Below are 19,871 nucleotides of genomic sequence, written 5' to 3'. Positions count from 1 at the left end.
TAGGACAGTACCCTGAGGAACTTCTGCAGTGACGTCTTACAGCTAAGATGACTGACCTTCAGTCACCACAACCATCTGCCTGTGTGCCAGTTATGATTCCAACCAGTGGAGGGTTTTCCTCCTGATCCCAATTGATTCCAGTTTTGCTAGGGCTTTTTGATGTCAAGGGCAGTCACTCTCACCTCACATCTGGCATTCAGCTTTTTTGTCCATATTTGAACCAAGACCGTATTGAGGTCAGGAGCTGAGTAACCCTGGCAGAACCTAAACTGAGCATCAATGAGCAGGTTATTGCTGAGCAAGTGCCACTTGATAGCACTGATGGTGACTCCTTCCATTACCTAGCTAATGATTGAGCACAGATTGATGGGATGGTAATTGGCCGGGTTCGGCAATGAATTGTTTGGCTTTCTAATTGGTGTAGGATGGCAGTACATCATAAGGATAGATTGTTGGCCAACTAATTTTGGAGTATGGGGCTAGTCACGTAATGAAGCCTCCAGAAATGCATTTAATCACAGTTGGCAACCCCTGCTAAAAATGGATAAATTATAAAATTAGAAAAAGTTTGAACATCAGTATTTGGTGCAGTGATTTCTATGGATAAACAAAACATTGATTGCTAAAAGAGTATGAGCCCAGGCACCTGATTAGATGAAAAGGCCTCTGAAACATCAATTATGATACCAAAGGTGATTTCCACATGTTAACAAATATTCTTCTAGAAAGAACATAAGACATTTAAGGCAGTAACAATGTTTGAGTGGACAAGTCTATTCTTTTTCAATTTGTTTATTCATCTTATTCATTTAACAGGGGCATATATCATTGGAAAAGGGATTTATGCATTAAAATTTAATTCTCTGAACATTTGATTCTGTTATCAGTCATTTTGTGAACATTATTGTACACGATAATCAGACAGATTGATATTTGGGATCTGTTCTCAATAAATAATTCCTGATCTCTCACCATTATACCTCAGTCAAGGGAAAAGTTACCTTTTCTGCCCACCCCCAATACTGAAGATTTCGATTGTGTTTAAGCAGCCAGCCATTCCACCCCCCCCACCCCCGCATTCGTTACTCCCTCCAATGTTCCTTTGTGTTCTGTCTTTATGTTTAGTTGTATTTGTTTTCTAACACATTTATCCTAACTGTCCTTTTCTCTGTTTGAAAAAATAAAGTTTGAAAGCTTTTATTTTTCTTTAATCTCTCGAATGTAGGAAACCTAGATCTTAGTGCCTCAAAGTATGCTTTAAAGGCTATTCTTTTCCCGTAGAACGAAAACTCTGGGCTTTGATAATTGACCTAACCATTTGTGCGCTCCAGGTCATATTTGACATTTTTACACATCAAAACCCGGAAGAGGGCTGCTAGACAACAACAAATTACATTTGTAGGTTTCTGTTGACATAGAAAATGTCCTAAGGTTTTCGCAAGTACACATTCAGTACTTGAAGTGCTCAGTTATTTATGGGAAGGTAAACTTTTTGCCATTTGTAAGATCCCTACAGCTTCCCCAATTCATCTGAAAGACTCCCTTTGAAACTTGCTTCTGATTTGTATTTTGAGCAAGTTTGAGATGACACAGTTTAGACTTCTATATTTATTTGAATGTTTGGCTTCTGAATAGATTTGTGTAATTGTATATTAGGGAGTTAATTAAGATCTGTTAACATATATATACCTAAAATATGCAAGTTGTAAATTCGGTGGGACAAGCAATGACAAGAAAAAAAGGAAGGAAAAACAAAAAACTTCTTTGGAAAGCCATCATTTCACCAAACCCTGACCATATTCATTTAATGACCTGGTAGCATGCCATTAATACTTACTAGGATTTGAAATTGCTACCCAAAGTCAATGGACCTGGTTGGTCTGAAAAATGTTCTCTCCCTTCGACAAAAATTTCTGTTGCACATGGGACTGGAAAACCCTGGCCAATAAATCATCTTCATCAAAATCCCTCATGGATATTTCGTGTAATTTTTCTTAAGCTAGTAACCTATTTTCAAGCCCAGAGACTTGATGCCTCTGCTGCGGATAGAGCCTGTTATCCAGTAGCACCTCCTGTACACGTCCGGAAGTACTGGATAATACCCAGGCGTGGCACTTGTGTTTGTTTCTTTCCCCTTCCAGGAAAATAGCACAACCTTTACTTGGCACCTCTCCATTCAGCACAGTTCAGATCAAAAAGCAGGGAAAGTAGAACTCATTTGACAGTATATCAACTATGTCAGCCCTTACCTTTGATTTGGAAAGATTGTAGGTTTAAACCCAACTCCAGATACTTGACCACATAATTGGGCTGTTGCTTTGATTGTCAGGGTTCTCAATCTTTTTCAAGACCTCCATCCTGCTGTAGTTAATATTGATTCCAAGATGAACCATTCATACAGAGTTGACACTTTGCTTTTTTTGTATCTTAATTGGACAGTTTATAGGCTTTTGGAATGCCATCTATCAGGTTGACCTGATAGAAAGTCACATAGTCACATCCTTTTCACCCCTATTGCTTCTCCCAGTCAGTTGCTTGCAGCAAAATGATGCAATGCTGCACGTGTCCCCTCCATTCTGTTTCCAACCTTGTGTGTACCATAAACTACAGCAGAGGCCTTTGTCTTCTGACCCTGTCCGCAGCAGGATTTGTTACAGGCAAGATGATAAATATGATAGACAAGGCAAAGATCCGTTGACCTCGGGTGGGGATTTCTGGGCCCAGGATGAGCAGGACAAGTGTGTACTTGTTAAATCGTACACACTGTCTTTATAATGAGCACAACAACAAAGCTGCCAACTCAGTGCAGTACTGAGGGAATGCTACACTATCAGGGATGCCATCTTTCAGTTGAGACATTAGATCAGGCTGCCCTCTCAGGTGTTCCACATAATAGTGCTTGCTCAGAAGCTCTCCTGAAATTACAACCAAATTTTCAAGTGCAGGAGGAAACGAAGCTTTTGTTATTGCATTTATTTTTAACGTTTTTTTAAAAAACACTCACGCTAAGACCTTTTCCATATTTCTATCCATTTAAATAGATCTTTAAAGTCACAAGTCACATTAAAAATTGAAAAGCTTCCCCGATTATAATTTCTTAAATGATTGTTGAACAAGTTAAAACCTGAGTCTTCACACAACTTAAAGTATATTTGGCACTTTTGCTGATTGTTTATGCTGACTTTACATCCACTTTATGTTCAAGCATATTCAGATGCACAGGAATTTTATATGTAATTAGGCACTGGCAGAATGTATCCAGTGACAAGAAAGAGGGAATATTAGGGCATTGTGATGGAAGTTCTCTTTGATAATAAAGTCATGGAGTTTGTATTGGGAAATATCAAGGAATTTCTATCCCCCGGTATACTTCTAATGTAAATAAGAGTCCATGCTAAATTCAAGCTTGTGGAGTTAACCAGCAATTGTCCATTATTTGGTAACTAACATGTTGTATGTATGTGAAGGAAAGTAACCTTCTGTCAGCAGTTTGTTGATTCTGCAGGAGGTCTCAGCAAAGAAGAGGTAAATGTGTCAGTAGTCCAAAAGTTACAGGTCATTCCCCATTATGGTGAAGGAAAAATACTACTGCAATTACTCTCCAGTAAACTGTAGTGGCTAGAAATTAATCCATAAAAGAGAAATCATATATGGCAGATTTAGTGAGAGGTGACATGATCCAGCGTGGTACTGGGCCATGTTGTAATGTCCTGGGTTCACCTGTACTGAATTAGCTGATCACAGCCAGGGAATATCCAGTAATTCACACTGGAAAGTACAGCCATTGGGTGAGGGCAAGATTGTGCATTTCTCTGATTTCCCACTACAGTTTAATACATTGCTGACATTTATTGTCTAGATTAAACATGAAAAATGAATGCCTACCTGTATTGCCAAAATACATAAGGTTAATGTATTGGAATAGTGTGGGGATACGTTTAATTTCACCTGCTTTCTCACCACATGTATTCTAGTGTGATTATAGTAAATGGGTAAACAGGTGAAAGGGAAAAAAATTAACATTTCAGCCTAGAGTGAATCCTAGCAAAGTGACAGAAGTAGAATGGAGTGGGACTGGTGTCAAATGATGTGAGAGCCTAAACATGACCTTCCCCACAATATAATACTTGAATATTCAGAACATGTAATCTTATGACTGTAACTGAGCAACTGTCCACTCCAAGAAGGAACCCTAAACTGGTGAATTCATGTTTTCTGCACATCAAGAAAATAGTCTGTCAGGTGGTTTAGTTATCGAAACTACACAGAATTTAAACCTGCACATTTAACCTTTAATGCATGTGAGCTGGGCAATAGGTTTAGGTTGCAGGCAAGCCCTGAGATTGAGCACATTTGCCTCAGTCAAGGTGGGCTTGTTGTCATAACCTATTGATATGCTCATCTGTGTCTTCATTCACCACAGTTTCCTGGACCATGGGAAATGGTGATTTTGTTGATATGTCCTTCACTCTACTTGAATCTCATTCCTGCTCCTTTAATATGTTGCGCAGGTTAGGATCTGTGATGCTGCCAAGTTAAGTGAGGCTAATTCCACAACATGATCCACAACATGAGGAATCTTCATATAATGCAAAACTCCTTCCAGTAGAAACAGATTTACAAGGAATAAAATTGAACATGAACTTTATATTTAAAAAAAATGAAGTATTAAATATCATTGGCTTGAAATCAAGGTGCATCAAATCACTCTCACAGTATTGATTAAAAACAACATTCATATATCGCTTTGAATTACTCATTTAGCATACTGTAACATAACAGGATGTACTGCACGCAGTGTGCAGAATATATTTTATAAGATATACTAATATGATTTGAATAGGAGATTCCCCTGCAAAACACATTCTGACATTTTTTAAATAAACCTTGATTTTAACATGAACGTAAGGCAATATTCTTTAACAATAGTAAGGCCAACTTCTGAACAGTCTGAAGTAACTGTGTCTTTGTAACACCCTTATAGTTAGCCTAAGCCAATACATGAGAAATAAATTACACAAGCAAGTATTCATTTAAGATGAATAGCTGGATCGATCAAATTGAGGGGCTTAGTGCAACGAAAACAATCAAATTTGAAATACACAGACGGAAAGGTGTCAGGTTTAATCTCAAGTCTGTATTCAGTTAATTGGGAGAGTCACAGGATTAGGGAAGAGAAAAAATATACCTGGGTACCCTTATCATTGATCAAACGATCCCTTGCTGTGAAGCCACATGTGGAGGATGCCAGGTGAGGTATCTATTTCAGCTGTGATGCTGCAGACAATTAAGTAATTTTCTGACTTCTCAGTTTTAAGCTCACGAATAAAGAAGTCACTTGGATAAAATCTAAGAGTCAAACCCATGGAGCGCAATTCCATCATTAAAAAGGGAAGAAAAATTAAAGGGATCACTAATGTAATTTTTGCTTCATATTTTAATTGGAAGTTAGATAAATCAATAAAGACATAAAGAAGGCATTTATGAAGAAGGCAAGGGGTACAGCTGTTTTATATGATCATGACAGTTTTTTTTATAATGCTGAGGCAAAGATGAGTTATATTTGCACATAGAATTGTTTAGAAACCAGGCAGCTCCATTGTTCACTGGTAATAAAACATGGAGAGGGAATTCTTGTAGTAACTAGCTGGAGGAATGTCATGTGATGTGGTTGCTATGGAGCTGTACTGTTCATTTTATGGTGCTGCTTGAAGTTCAGTCTCAAGATTCTCTGGGGCTCCTTGCTGCAGTTGTCCCCCCATGTTCTAATCTCTTTATCAGCAGTGCAGAAAAAGCTAGGTGATGTCACTGCAGCTGAGCTGAAAGCCAATCAGATAAAGAGAGAATAACATTTCTATACAGGCACTGTGCTTCATCTCAGAATTAAAGGGGAAATGCTGAGGAAAATGCAGAGGTGAAAAGTAATAGCAGACACCATAACATTAGTCAAGCTTTGAACATTATTCATTGTGCCTTTGTTAATATTGGGCCTTTCCACATCTTCTAAGGAATGCAGTCTTTCTTTGAACATGTTGATGAAAAAGATTGTTATCTCTTTATAATTGAGAAGTCTGTCTCATGTGGCAATGCAGCTAGAATAAGGTGTAGAGTGTAGTACTATACCCAATCCATTTTAGCTTTAAAATTATTCATATTAGACAATTGTATTTAAATTGTAAAATATGTATACAATTAAAGAATTTCTGTCTCTGAGAAAAGTCAATTGTTTAAATTTATTATGTTAACTCTTCAGAGAGAAAAGTGATCAGCATAAATGATCCTTAATTTGTTGTTGTGTTTTTCAACATCTACAACAAGGCAGAAAAACTTCACAGAATGACTCTGAAAATTATTGTAAATCATCTTCCAAACCACTATTGTTTCTCACTCATTTTGTGCAATAGAAAGGGCAGATAATGCATTAGCTCATAATTCTAGATGTTCCTGATCATATGATTTTACTAAATGTGTTGAAAGTTTCTGGCAATGGTGTAGGGTGGGTGCTAAAAACAGATTATATTATCTGATGAAACGGGGACACCATCTGTATTTAATTTACATAAATATGCACAGGGCATCCTCCATTTTCTGTCACTTCCACATCAGTTGAAATGATGTCGACAGAGTAAGCTTGCAGACAAAAGATTTTTTTTGCCCCTATAGATGAGACTAATCTGAAGTAGCACCCCACCCCCATCCCCAGCCATCCAAGAAGCCAGAGCTATTCATAATTCATAAGTGCTGTGAACTGCACACACTTGTATGGTTGCTGGCTCCATGTGACCCCTGATTTCATTATCTCAATTCTATCAGTGCAAACGCGCAGATGTTATCTTTCCAAGGATATATTGCATAGACTGGATTTTCTCATACAGTGAAAGGACGCTGTGATTTTTATATTGGAGACAAATTTACTTCAAATGTTAAAGCTGCTAATGAAACATCTACGCCTTTTGATTTTTACTACTGAAATTGTGCGTGTGGAATTGTCTGGCTAGGTTGCTTCTTTTGTACACGGCTTTTGTTGCTCCTGTTGTCAAGTGGGCCAAAATGCCTGAAGCAAACTATTTGTTGTCTGTTTCTTGGGGTTATATTAAGGTGAGTAGATTTATCTCAAAATTAAAGGTGCATGTGAACTCTTGTTTTTGTTGTGAGATATGTGGCTGTAAGTTCAAATGCTGAAACCTTTTTATCAACAACATGTTTTCATATATTGACAATTGACTTAAATATATATGTATATGTATCTTTTTAAAATTTAACTGGGTGTCTGTAAAGTTGGGATGTCGCAAATAAAATATTACCTCTTAAGAGAAGGGGAAGCATCAAGAGATAAGCAAAGATGAACTGATCAGGGAATCCCAGCAAACATCATAATTTTAATTTAAAACTTTTTAGGAAGACAATGCACTATTAGAACTAACGGTGTGACATAGAAGAGGGGAGACTATTTTTTCTGTTACTATTAAACTTCCTGTGCCATAAATAATGTATTTTTATAATATCAGTTGTGAGACGAGTATTACCAATTCACAACTCCCTTTCGGATGCATATTTTAAATTGCCAGAACTTTCAGATTTTGTTTTTTCATAGAACAGTTTTGAATCTAATCAGTTTCAGAAAAAAAGGAGGAAGAAGATATACTGCAAAGTTCATTATGCATACTTCAAATCAAAATCAATCCATCTTTTGAAATAGAGAATGTTGGATTCTAAAATTAAACAGCTGTATGATCTGAATGATTTATTAAAATTTTAAATCTGTACTTCTTCAACCAAAATTTTATATAAATCTTGAAATATAAAATGAAAGTACATTGTCCTGTCATTCTCTGCCTTTGTTAAAACTAATTCAGAGACCAATATGGTTACATAAATTGGAATGTCCCTGCTTTTTTGTGCAGTAAATGCTTCTTTATGAAAGTCAAGTGCAACTCATTCTCCACTATAAACTATTTTATATTCATATTGAATATTTAACTGTTAATGAAACTGTCTGATAATTATTAAATGATAAAAATAAAAAACAATGAAACTTGATGTGTTTTGGAATGTCAGCTTTTTTCTTGTTAAGTCTGTCGGTTTACACTGAGCTTAGTTAAACTCTGAACGTTTTGGAATTTGACAATAAAAAGGAGTCTTCACAATTCCTTCCATATCTACTTTCCATGTTCAATCGATTTAGCAATGAGAATGATTTACAAGAAAAGTGGGTACTGATTCCTGTGTTTGTTTTGTCAACAGTTCAAAAGAATGCTGAATCGTGAGCTCACCCATCTCTCGGAGATGAGCCGCTCTGGTAACCAAGTCTCCGAGTTCATTTCCAACACCTTTTTAGGTGAGTCTAGTAAGCCAGTTTTGCATTACACCACCTGAAGAGAACACAATACAAAAATAGTAGCAATACCAATATTCATAAAGGTTAAGAGTTTTTTTAAAATAATGAATATATAGAAGTTTTTTTATTGCTACAACATATAGCTCTGGATAGCACCATCATTTCCATGTTTCCATGGTTTCAAGATTTCTCAATTCCTGTAAATGGTTGATGCCTTACGTGTAATAGCCATTCCTAAGAAAATCCTTGAGACCCAGCAAATTTTGGAAAGCTGAATCATTACTAGTTTTTTTTTTATTAAGTTATTGCCAGGCCCATCGCTACAGTTACACCCTATAAAGCCTTATTCACAAAAGAAAAAAGCGAGCATGAAGTTGTGGCATACTGGACACCCAAAAACAAAGAGCAGCAGCAAATGATGTTCCATTAACTCAAAATATACAACCTGATGTGCAATAATCAGAAACCAGGTAAACCACCCCCCCCTCCCCTGCCCCACAACTTGGAGGAAATATCAAAAGTAGGGTTCTCTCTAAAACTACGAACACACATCACACACTGATTGTTATTTTCTTTATCTAAAATACTATTCTGACAATTTTCTTTCTGAACTAACTTCTTTTAGTCTTCCTGATCAACAAATATGGTATCCTGCAGAGCATTCCACATCTCTTGTGTTGAAATCAAGACTGATTACACTACCATTTACACTAACACTCAAAACTTAGTATTGCTCATCTTCCTTTCCCCTTGTTATATTGGTAATTTTCAACATCATTGTCTTGTTACACAGGATCCCACCCCTTTACAGACCCTGCTGATTTTCATTCCAGTGGTAATACAAGAGACAGACAATCCACCACGCCAAGTTTCCACCCAGACCACTACATTGAAATTCATCACCACAACCTTTTACAATTCAAGCCTGGAATAATCTAACCATTGCTTCTTGATTATCTAGTCTTTTCTGAAATGATCTTTTTGGCTGAGAAGTTAAACCAAAGTACTGCCAGCTGCTCAGCTAAATGTAAAATATTCCAAGGCACTATTTGAAGAAAAGCAGGAAGTTCTGACATTTCCCTGGCCAACATTCCACATTCAACAAACACACCAGGAACAGAAACAGATTATCTTGTCATGTATTCATATGCTGCTTGTGGAATCCTTTTATGTGGAATTGGATTAAACTTTTGGTACACAATAGCAGCGAGGGTACTTCAAAAGAATAAACCATAAAAGCATTTTGGCATACTTAAAACGCATGATTAGTTGTTGCACAAATAGAAGTTTTTTTCACTCTAACCCTGGTACTATCATGTAGAATGAGCAATGGTCATTGTCAACAAATGGTGAGTGAGTGGCTCAGAATGATATTAACTGCGACCTGGAAACAGTTCTCTAGGAAATAAACAAACTAGAGATACCAAGGAATGGAGGAAAATAAGCGCATACCCAAAATTACAAGAAAAATTAATATATTTAACAACTTATTACATTCTGTGCAGTGTTCTGCCATTAAAATATTGAGCATCGCAGACAATCATTTTTGGAATTATGGTGAGAATTTTATTCTCTGGATAGGAATTGTTTAAGGAGGTCAGAGCAGCAACTAGTAGACCAGCCTTATGAACATACCACTGCTGACTGGAAGGGGAAGATCTACATTTTCCTTGTGATTCTCAGAAGAGCACTCTTGTCATCCTGGCCCTACAAGAGGAAGTTTTAAACTTACCTGTCTAAGTCTGAAAAACCAAGCATTTTTAAACAGAAACAGAGCAGATATTTTAGCTGTTCCATTTTAACTGCCCAACTATGTGGTTGCCTGCTTGACTTTCACCAGCAAAGAGGAAAAATTTCAGCCTTTGCAGAATGTAAACAGATTACATTATATTGGCACATAATTCCCTCAAGGCTATCTGCAGTTTATCACCATGATTTCATAAGGGAAGCCTCCTGTAAAGATACAGCAATAGATCATAAGTTGAGAAGAAATCTTGGTCCTTTAAGAAAGCAAACGTTAATGCTGGAAAGGTTATGAAATGCATTCAACAGTTTCTGAGTTGGGATACGTACCAGAGTGGTACTGATAAACATTGGGTTTCATATTACTTTCTTAATTTTCTATGGTTTTGTCCTGAATGTATCCACTCTTGTTTTTCTGCATCCTGCCAAAGTCAATCTGCAGGACAGTACCAAAGTTTAGTAAGAGTGCAGAAGGAACTTGTATATATGTAACAACTAATCACATCATGACCTGGGCAACAGCTTTTGGATGTCCTCAAGTTTACCAAGGGTAGAATGTGGGAGCTTAGCCACTACCTGCTAGATGCTTTTAACCCTGTGCAAAAAAATTCATGTTCAGTTCTGAAGTACACAAAGACATCTTCAGCTCCAGACCTTGCAATAGAGAACAGAATAGAGCATTTCCACATCCTTTTTCAACCTAAAGTAAGTTTGCTCTTAATATGTATAATATGTAATATATAATTAAAATTTACCAACATGGTAATATTCTGCCAAAGGTTAGTGTGTATAAGGCATAGGTCACATATTCACCATTGACATGGGAATCTCAAGTTGAGAAGTATTGTGACCCAGCAGACCCATCTCCATGGAAACTAGCCCACCAAGCACGATATTTGCTCTGGGGAACAGGGGAGTTTTTGAGACAGGCATACTGCCTTTGGAGGCAGGTCCTGGACCACCATAGGCAACTGCCAAGGCAGACTGATTAGCAAGTTCTCCAAGACTTCAGCCCAGTTGCACAAAAGACCGTAAGTCTTTTAGCCCTCACCATTCATTCCTCACCTACCCTACTACCTCCATACTGCTGCACATTGCCCATGCTACCTCCTTACCCCACTCACAACCCACCATGCCACTTCCAAAGTATCTCCCCCAGTGTCCACTATGGGCAGACTTCAAGGACCATGTAGAGATGGAAAAAAAGATCTAACAATCTAAACAAGAGCTCTCACACATGCACACTTGATACTGAAAAATATAATTCATAAAACCCATACAAAAATATAAATCTCCCCAAGTGATCAATCTGTTGTAAAAATATTCAAACCTTTATTCACAAAACATACCAAAGTCATCTAATCCTATAATAGCCTCTTAGAACTACCAATCAAATATGAACTCAACTCTCCTGCTGAGTTAAGTAGTTTTGAAGTATTTGAAACACAGATAACTTTCATAATGGGATCATCTGAAATCAATCTAGTAAAGCCTTGGTAAACCTCAACACGTACGTTAATTGGAGCTATAGGAACAGTTGGCTATGTTTTTCCAAACTACGCCAGATGGGCTGTCAGTCAGTGCACTCAATATCTGTTTTTATGTTTTAACAAACAGCTGCAGCCTTCATATTTTCATTTTTAAAATGTTGGGGGTTTAAGAAACTTCAGAATATGATTCATAAACATATCTTATCCACATTTCACAAGATTTTCACCGCCTTCATAAAGTTGTGACTCCCAAGTTGTGGGTTAAGCTGCTTGGAACAGCAAAAATGGGGACTGTCTGAACTCTGCACTAATTTAAAATGTGCTCCTGAGTGGTGTTTCCCACCCGAGTGATTCATATTTTGTTCCCTTCCCCCATTGGCAGGAATGCAATCTGCCCAAGACGAAAGTGGCAATTCCACACCTGAGTCCTACCAACCATTTTTGATGACCTCTGGATTGGCTCAACGCTGGGAAAATCCAGCCCCAAGGGCCCAATTTTACCATTTTGATTCTAAGTACTGGGCGGACTTGAAACTGGGGGCGTTTCAGATCTGAAGTTTAGACTCGCTCTGAGGTGCCCATCCACACTCTGCCTACAAAAATGTCAGTAAGTTCGAATCGCGCTGCACAAGCCTGTGGGTGGGCCTTAACGCACCCGAAAGCCCGCATCTCTGATCGCTGCCTCCAACTGCGCATGTGCAGAAGAAAAACGATAGAATGCTGTTCCTCTGCCACATTGCTCCTGGGCTGGATAATGCCTGCCCCGGCCATCAGAGACATTTCCCTCCCCCCCACAGCATTACTGACTCCCTTATCCCCCCACCACCCAGACCAATCAGGGCCTCTCCCCATCCCCACCACCCTCCCACTGATCTCAGGCAGAGTGGCAGTGGACCCTCCTTCCACCCCACTGATCTTAGGCAGAGTGGCAGTGGACCCCTTCCCTTCTATTAACTTTAGGCAGAGTGGCAGCGGATCCCCGTTCTACCCTACTAATCTCAGGCAGAGTGGCAGCGGACCCTTCTAAACCCTCCCCCCCCCCAACTGATCTCAGGCAGACTAGCAGTGGGCCCCCTTCCCCTCCACTGACCTCAGTCAGAGTGGCAGCAGACCCCCTTTCACCCCATTGATCTCAGGCAGAATGGCAGCGAAACGCCACTTCCCTCCCCCACCAATCTCAGGCAGAGTGGCAGTGGATTCCCTGCCACTCCCCCCAATCGGGCCCCATATATTTGCAATATTTTATGTTGATGAAAGGTTAATTTCCCTTGTCTTTCTAATCTTGAAATGGTGGCACCTGCTGTAATAATTTTCCTGGGTACCTTTTTCGTATTTTCTCTATTGCCCATTCTTTATGTGCAAGCCTCGGTGACAAGTGACCAATTTAACACTCAGATCAGATCAGATCAGACCTGGTCCTATCTTCATCTGACATCCACAAATATTCATTAAAGTAAAGGGAAGAGGAAAGACAAGAGATCAAGAGCAGAAACATTGGCTGAATATTTCTCTTCTTAGTGCAGCAGCAATGAGCCGATTATAAGTTATCGCCCTAAAGAAGGAATATAAATTTTATTCATATATCACCTTCCCACGTCTCTCAGAAATCACCCCAAACATTTGACATCCTACGTTTTATACTGAGTAATGTTCACTGATGTTGTGTAGCCAAACGTCCTAATTAAGATAAGTTCATTGCAGGATAGGGTTCAAATTTGGGCCTCTTCTGATCAGTGTGATTCAGTGCCACACTAAACCATTGAGAGTAAGTTGCGTATTTTTTTACTGAGAAGACAAAATTGTAGTAAAAATGTAATATAAGCATGCTTATAAAATGTTGGGCTGAATTTTGTGGAGTGGGCAGAAATGCCACTGAGAGGCAGGAGGTAACTCTACTTTGGCAGCTGACAAGAGCTGGGTGGCATTTGTTGGCAGTTACTAATTAGGCTGCTGTTCAATTAAGGACAAGGCCGGTCCCCAAATGTTACTGGTACAACCGGAGAGCGAGCAACTCTACAACCTCAGCAATGCCACAGCAAGTGTCCAACATTGAGACTGAAGCTCACTAATGTCCCTTAGGAAAGGAAATCTGCCATCTTTACCTGGTCTGGCCTACATGTGACTCCAGAACCACAACAATGTGGTTGATTTCAACTGCCCTCAGGCAACTAGGGATGGGCAATAAATGCTGGCCAGCCAGCAACGTCCATATCCAGTGAATAGAAAAAAGAAAGAGGGTGCTTCAATGATGTGATGTAACTGAAGAGGAATACTGTTTCAGGAAGCCAGGGCCAAGCATTGAGACCCTGGCAATCAGGGGTCCAGGGTGGGAAGGAAGGGGTACAGGGAAAATATTTATGGTGGAGACTTCTGTGAAGAGACATCCCATCCCTCAAGCCCAACAGGATGCTGCCAGGTTACACTAAGCAGTCTCCCCACTTGGCAGCAGGTGTGATGTGGGCAAAATGCCTGCAGATTCAGATGCCCTGGCAGTCAGCAAATCCACAAACTTTCAAGTCACTGGTAATATAGGTGGGAAGACATCAAGCACACCTCCCACCCCAGCCTGCCTGCCTCCTAGCCCATTGTTAAAGGATTGGATAATTTTGCCAATTATTTAATTCTCACACACATTTTCCATCTGTGTAAGACATTGGACATGGAATAAATCAAACCTGTTCGTGAAGCAATAGCTTAACATGGTGCATGGTACTTTATATGGCACATCTTTGCAGCACACAGGTGTTCAAAAGTACCTTGTTTCACATAAGAAGTGAAGACACAAGATTTACTGAAAATCAGTCTTTTCCCCTTTTAGTTATCCAAGCACATACTACAGTAAGTTATAGAAAAGTTGATTAACATCAATAGTATTTACAACCTCTCACTAATGGATTTTTGCATGTATTGTTTTGCTGCTGCACTTCATTTGCTTTTATGAAGCAATTTACTTAGCAGACTAGTGGGAAAATAGTTCAATTTCCTTAAAATCTCTGTGAAAGTACGAACACCTAATTTGAGTTTAAGTCTTCCTTTAGCAATCCCAAATCTGTTAATCCTTGTCAAAGTACACCTAGAGGCTTTCTTTTTGATGCATTTATTGACCATCAGCTAACTGGTTCTTATTGTTTCTGGAGTTGCTATTTCTAAGTACTACCAAGTGACACTTGTTGTAAAATATATGTGCTCATATGTGGGACAAAAGATCGGATCATAATTTTTTTCTCCAAAAGTATACTTTATTCATAAAAGTTATAGAAGTACATTTCATGATAGTTCAGTGTTGGCATTACCTAAGTGCAAAACGGAGCAGTTTCTGTTGGTAAAGTATGTGACAATCTGAGGTGCTCACTACATTTATAATCCCTATATTTACAATATTTACAATATTCATTTCATGTCAAACTCCTCACAGCCTGAAGGGTTTATCATGGTGTCCAATCCCTTAGTATAGTATGACAGAAATGAAAATATGATCATAATGTTCCCATTGTTACTCAATGCCCAAGCATGTATGGGAAAATAGACATTTGGCAAGAGGGTAGCTGATGACATTAAACTTTGCTTGCACTAGCAAGGAATCAGTGCTTTGGCACAGAACAGAAATTTGGCAGAGAAAGGACGAGGGGAAACAAAAGAGACCTTTAACCATATATTCATAAAGCTTTTACTGTAACTTTGGAAATACATGTTTTTGAATAGAACTAGTTTGCCTAATATATTAAAGCTGCTAAAGAAAGATTGGATAAATACCAAGAAAGTCTTATGAAATGGTTTGATCCTGAATTTGCAAAATTAGAAATTTGCAAATTTCTAACTTGCAAAGTTAGAAATTTACAGTAGTCAAAATGAGTAATGTTTCTTGATAAAAAGAATAGTCTTAATGGATGCAATGATTGCTGCAGGAACAGCATAGGACAGTTCTTTAGGAAACCTAGGTACCACATATAAAAATGTGCCTCACGGTTTGAATTGGATCATTGTGTAACAGAAAATAAAATGCTTCTTCTGACTTGGCTTCATCCAGAGTAGTGAATATCACAATGCCAACCCCATTCATCTCTTTTTCAACATTTTGCTTTTTGTCCCATGAGGGAGTTGGCTGTTTCAGCAGCATAATTCCAGAAGTAACAATAGTGCTAGGGTACCAAACCCATTAATGATTTCTCAAATGTGAGCTGAGATATTAAGCTTCAACAGGCAAATGAACATGAAGGCCATCACAACCCAGCATTAATCTATTCTGTATGACATTAATACACCTTTCATCAGGTGATGAACAGAAATTACAGTTTAGGTTTTTTTTTCCTTCACCAGTATCATTGAAGCCATTGTACCACTGCCCCAATATCTGTCCTTACTGAAACAAAACATCAGAAATATGCAATAAGTCTAACCGCATCTGTTGTGAGAGAAATGGAAGTAATTTTTCAGGGTCAATTACATTTTATCGCAACTCTGATGAAAGGTCATTGACTTGAAATGTTAATTTAGTTTCATTCTCCACAGATGCTGTCAGACCAGTCCGTTATTATGGGCTTAGCTTGGGATTTGTTGGCTTTTTACTCTAGAGATCTTACTGGAGGCGATGGTCTTTTGTTCAATAACTTTCATTTACATGCTAACAAATTAAGAAGGTTAAATAAGACCAAGACATGGATGGAGCTATCCTCTGAAATACTTTACACTCTTCTCTGCTCAGTGAGTCATTGTGGATGAGCTCCTTTCACACATGCTCAGTAGCTTTCATTAGAGTTGACTCTTTAGTCTGCAACCAGTTGAGTATTTCCAACATTTCCTGTTTTGTTTCAGGTTTCCAGTATCCACAGTATTAATGTTTAACTTACCCTCACCTCTCCGCCTGTGTGCTGAGATCAGCTAGCTTAGCAGCGACCATGGGATGTTATGTTCTGTATGTCCTTTCAGTTCTGCTTGTGGAGTGTATAAATTACATTGCTCCTGTTTATGGTGCCCTGCATTGTCATCACAGTTTCAAGATTGAGGTGTATTTTTTTAATTAGCAATATTTTCACAGTGGATTTTTGTACTATTTATTTCATGCCTACTGAGGCCAAATCTGTCTTATGCTAGGAAACCATATTGTGTACATGTATTAGATTCACAGTAAGTACCCTCCTGCAAAGGGGAAGAACTCTAAATCCATGACTTAATACACTAACAGCAAATCTAATGTATGACAGCTCATCTTGTGTATATTTTACATTAAATCCATCCCTCAAAGGAGTGACAGATGGCTTACCAGAAACAGATGTTCTACCCATAGATCTATTTCCTTGTTTCCATAGAAAACAGGATGCAATGATACTTGTTTCGTCTGAGAAACCCCGCGTCTGAGCTTTTCCAAATCTTCCTTTTGTATTTTTTTGAAAACCCATTCATTGATTGTCAAGCTAAAAACCCCTTACAGGAGGATATAGATGGACTGATCAGTGACAATTGAAGTCAATTTGAATTAGTGTGACATGATGCACTTAGATAGGACAAACAAGGCATGGGAATTCATGATGAATGGCAGGGTATTAGGAAGCACTGAGAATCAGAAGGACATTGGTGTGTATGTACACTAATCCCTAAAGGTAGCAGGACATGTGGATAAAGTGGTTAAGAAGGCATATGGTATACTTGCCTTTATTAGCCAAAGCATAGATTTTAAGAGCAGGGAGGTTATTCTAGAATGATATAAAATGTTGGCTAGGCCACAGCTAGAGTTTTGTGTGCAGTTCTGGAAGCCACATTATATGAGAGCTATGATAGCTTTGGAAAGGGTGCAGAGGAGATTTATCAGAATGTTGCCTGGACTGGACAGTCTTAGTTCTGAAAAGAAGTTGGATAGATTGGGGTTGTTTTCCCTGAAGCAGAGGAGACCAAGAGGGACATGATTGAGATGTATAAAATTATGAGAGGCATAGAGAGGCAGGAAGAAACTTTTCCCTTTCGTGGAGGGATCAATGACTCGGGGGCATAGATTTAAGGTAATCGGCAGATTAAAGAGATGTGAGGAAAAATGGAAAAACTTTTCCACCCAAAGGGTAGTGGGAACCTGGTACTCACTGCCTTAAAGGGTGATGGACGCAGAGACCCTCAGAACACTTAAGCAGTATTAAGGTATGCACTTGTGATCTCAAGGCATACAAAGCTATGAGTCAAGTGCTGAAAAGTGGGATTGAAATAGTTAGATGGCTTGTTTTTGACCAACGCAGACTCAATGGGCCAAAGGGCCCTGTTCTGTAAACTGCTATCACAGTGACATTCAGCTATAGCTTGGCAAATTAGCAGTTAATATATATTGTAAATATGAATTTCTTTCTCTGCCCCAATTTGTTCCCCACTGGAATATGCCCTGGGGCTTCCCTCCTATTTTCATTGTTCAGTGTCTGCTTACTGAGTTATATCTGATTGGTATAGGTCAAGCTTGGTGCTGCCATAATTCAGCCAATTCAACTGTAGATTTATAAGTGTTCTCATTTGAAGATGATGGAGTACTGCTGAGGCAATGCCATTAACCTTCCTTGCTGCTGCTTGCCAAGATCAGCACCCAATTTGATATGACAGCCCTGAGTAGGGAACTCCTCTGTGTAATCCACTGATAGTGTGTACTAGAGAGAAAAAAACATCCACTAATGTCAGTCTGACATGATGTTTCTGAATAGTTTTTTTGTGATGTGCTGCTTAGATGCAACGTAGTTCAGCTTAATTGCTTTCTGTTGGAAGGGACTATTAAGTTAAGCAGAATTGTCGATAGAACCCATGTATTCTGATGCATAAATCATTCTGGTTGATTAAACACCACATAGTCCAAGAATATAATAATCTGTCATTTTAAGTAGTAGATGAAAAACAGCAGCTAGATGTCACCAATACAATATGTGTCTGAAACTGGTGGGCTCTGGTGCTGAATGTAAGATTTATCCAGACTTGGTAGATGTATTCAGTATTAAAATGAATTTATGGAATTTAATATATAACTGTAATAAATTAAATGATTCTCCTCAAGAACACAGTAAAAAAAATCAGAAGAGGGGATCTCGATTTAATTAATAAGCCTGATACATTGCCTAGTCCACACAATGCCATTCAGAACGTTAATGGGCATTTGTAGCTATAGCATAATATCCCTTTACTGCCTTGCCTTAGGAAATAGTCTTTTTTTTATTTTTTTCACTAAGATACATCACAAAATTTTCAGCTGTAAGTAAATTGTGTTCCATTTTGGAGTAGCAATTCCTGAAACGATGTTAACAGTGAGATTACAATGTCATATTGTTAGTATTTACTTTATAGAAGTCAGTTATTCCACAGTAGAGAAGATAAGATGTTCTAATTGGAACCAACCTGACAGCAAAATTGTTGATTTTCTTAAAATTTGTTGAATACTGATAAGTCATTTAAGAAAAGTTATAATAAAGAACTGTGATATCCATTTTGTGGAATTACTTTTCTTTTTCCTTTTTATGCTCTGAAAATGCTAGGCAGGCGAGACTGTAGCTCTTGTAGATGCTGATATTCCTCCAACACTTTGGTTGATTGGCTATAGGTAACATCATTGTCCTGCTGCATCTTGCCATCTCCAATATTCACATATTTTTGAACAGGAGAGGTACTAAATAATGCACAGGAGTGGGAATCTTTGCTGATTTTTGCTTTGTAGCCCATGTTAATGCCTGAAATCACAAGGCAAAAATAGTGGACTGAACTGTAATGCACCAAAACTTGAACAGCTTGCTGAGAGTGTGGAGTGACTTCAAGCAAAACAACAACGAGTAGTTGATACCCATGAACGTTAACACAAGTGTGGACTACCACCTTAAGCAGGGAATATTTGAAAAGCTTTTTCAAAAAGTCATTGGGACTGTCTCACCCAAAATATTGATTTTTATATGGAAAGAAACAGGCTTGCATTTATATAGCACCATCATGATTTCAAGAAAGGCCAGTGGTTTACATTAACTAAATGTTTTTGAAGCCTTCATAGCGAGGGGGATTGAATATAAAAGTAGGGAGGTCTTGCTGCAGCTGTATAGGGCATTGGTGAGGCCGCAGCTGGAATACTGTGTGCAGTTTTGGGTGCCGCACCTGCGCAAAGATATTTTGGCCTTGGAGGGAGTGCAGAGGAGGTTTACTAGGCTGATACCGGAGTTGAGGGGGTTGAGCTATGAGGAGAGGCTGAATAAACTGGGCTTGTACTCGTTAGAGTTTAGAAGAATGAGGGGAGATCTCATTGAGACGTATAAGATGATGAATGGGATGGATAGGATAGAGGTGGAAAGACTCTTCCCGCT

At 38.6% G+C, this 19,871-nt stretch overlaps 1 protein-coding gene across 7 annotated transcripts in view; it reads left to right on the top strand.

The window, feature by feature from the left end:
• The window catches only part of LOC145347785 (3',5'-cyclic-AMP phosphodiesterase 4B-like), a 308,064-nt gene that overhangs the window by 262,231 nt on the left and 25,962 nt on the right, over nucleotides 1-19,871 (top strand). For 6 of the 7 annotated variants that reach the window (XM_080195601.1, XM_080195598.1, XM_080195599.1 and 3 more), the window contains one exon: nucleotides 8,245-8,338. In XM_080195601.1, the coding sequence (XP_080051727.1) occupies nucleotides 8,245-8,338 (94 nt within the window). Of the gene's footprint in view, nucleotides 1-7,024; nucleotides 7,099-8,244; nucleotides 8,339-19,871 lie in introns of those variants that run through there. The other variant, XM_080195604.1, reaches the window with a different exon arrangement.

This window comes from Carcharhinus amblyrhynchos, chromosome 9, assembly GCF_965287045.1.
Source record: "Carcharhinus amblyrhynchos chromosome 9, sCarAmb.v2.hapA, whole genome shotgun sequence".
Lineage (NCBI taxonomy): Eukaryota > Metazoa > Chordata > Chondrichthyes > Carcharhiniformes > Carcharhinidae > Carcharhinus > Carcharhinus amblyrhynchos.
Note: the sequence above shows the minus strand (reverse complement) of the source record. Positions and strands in the feature narration are given on the sequence as shown.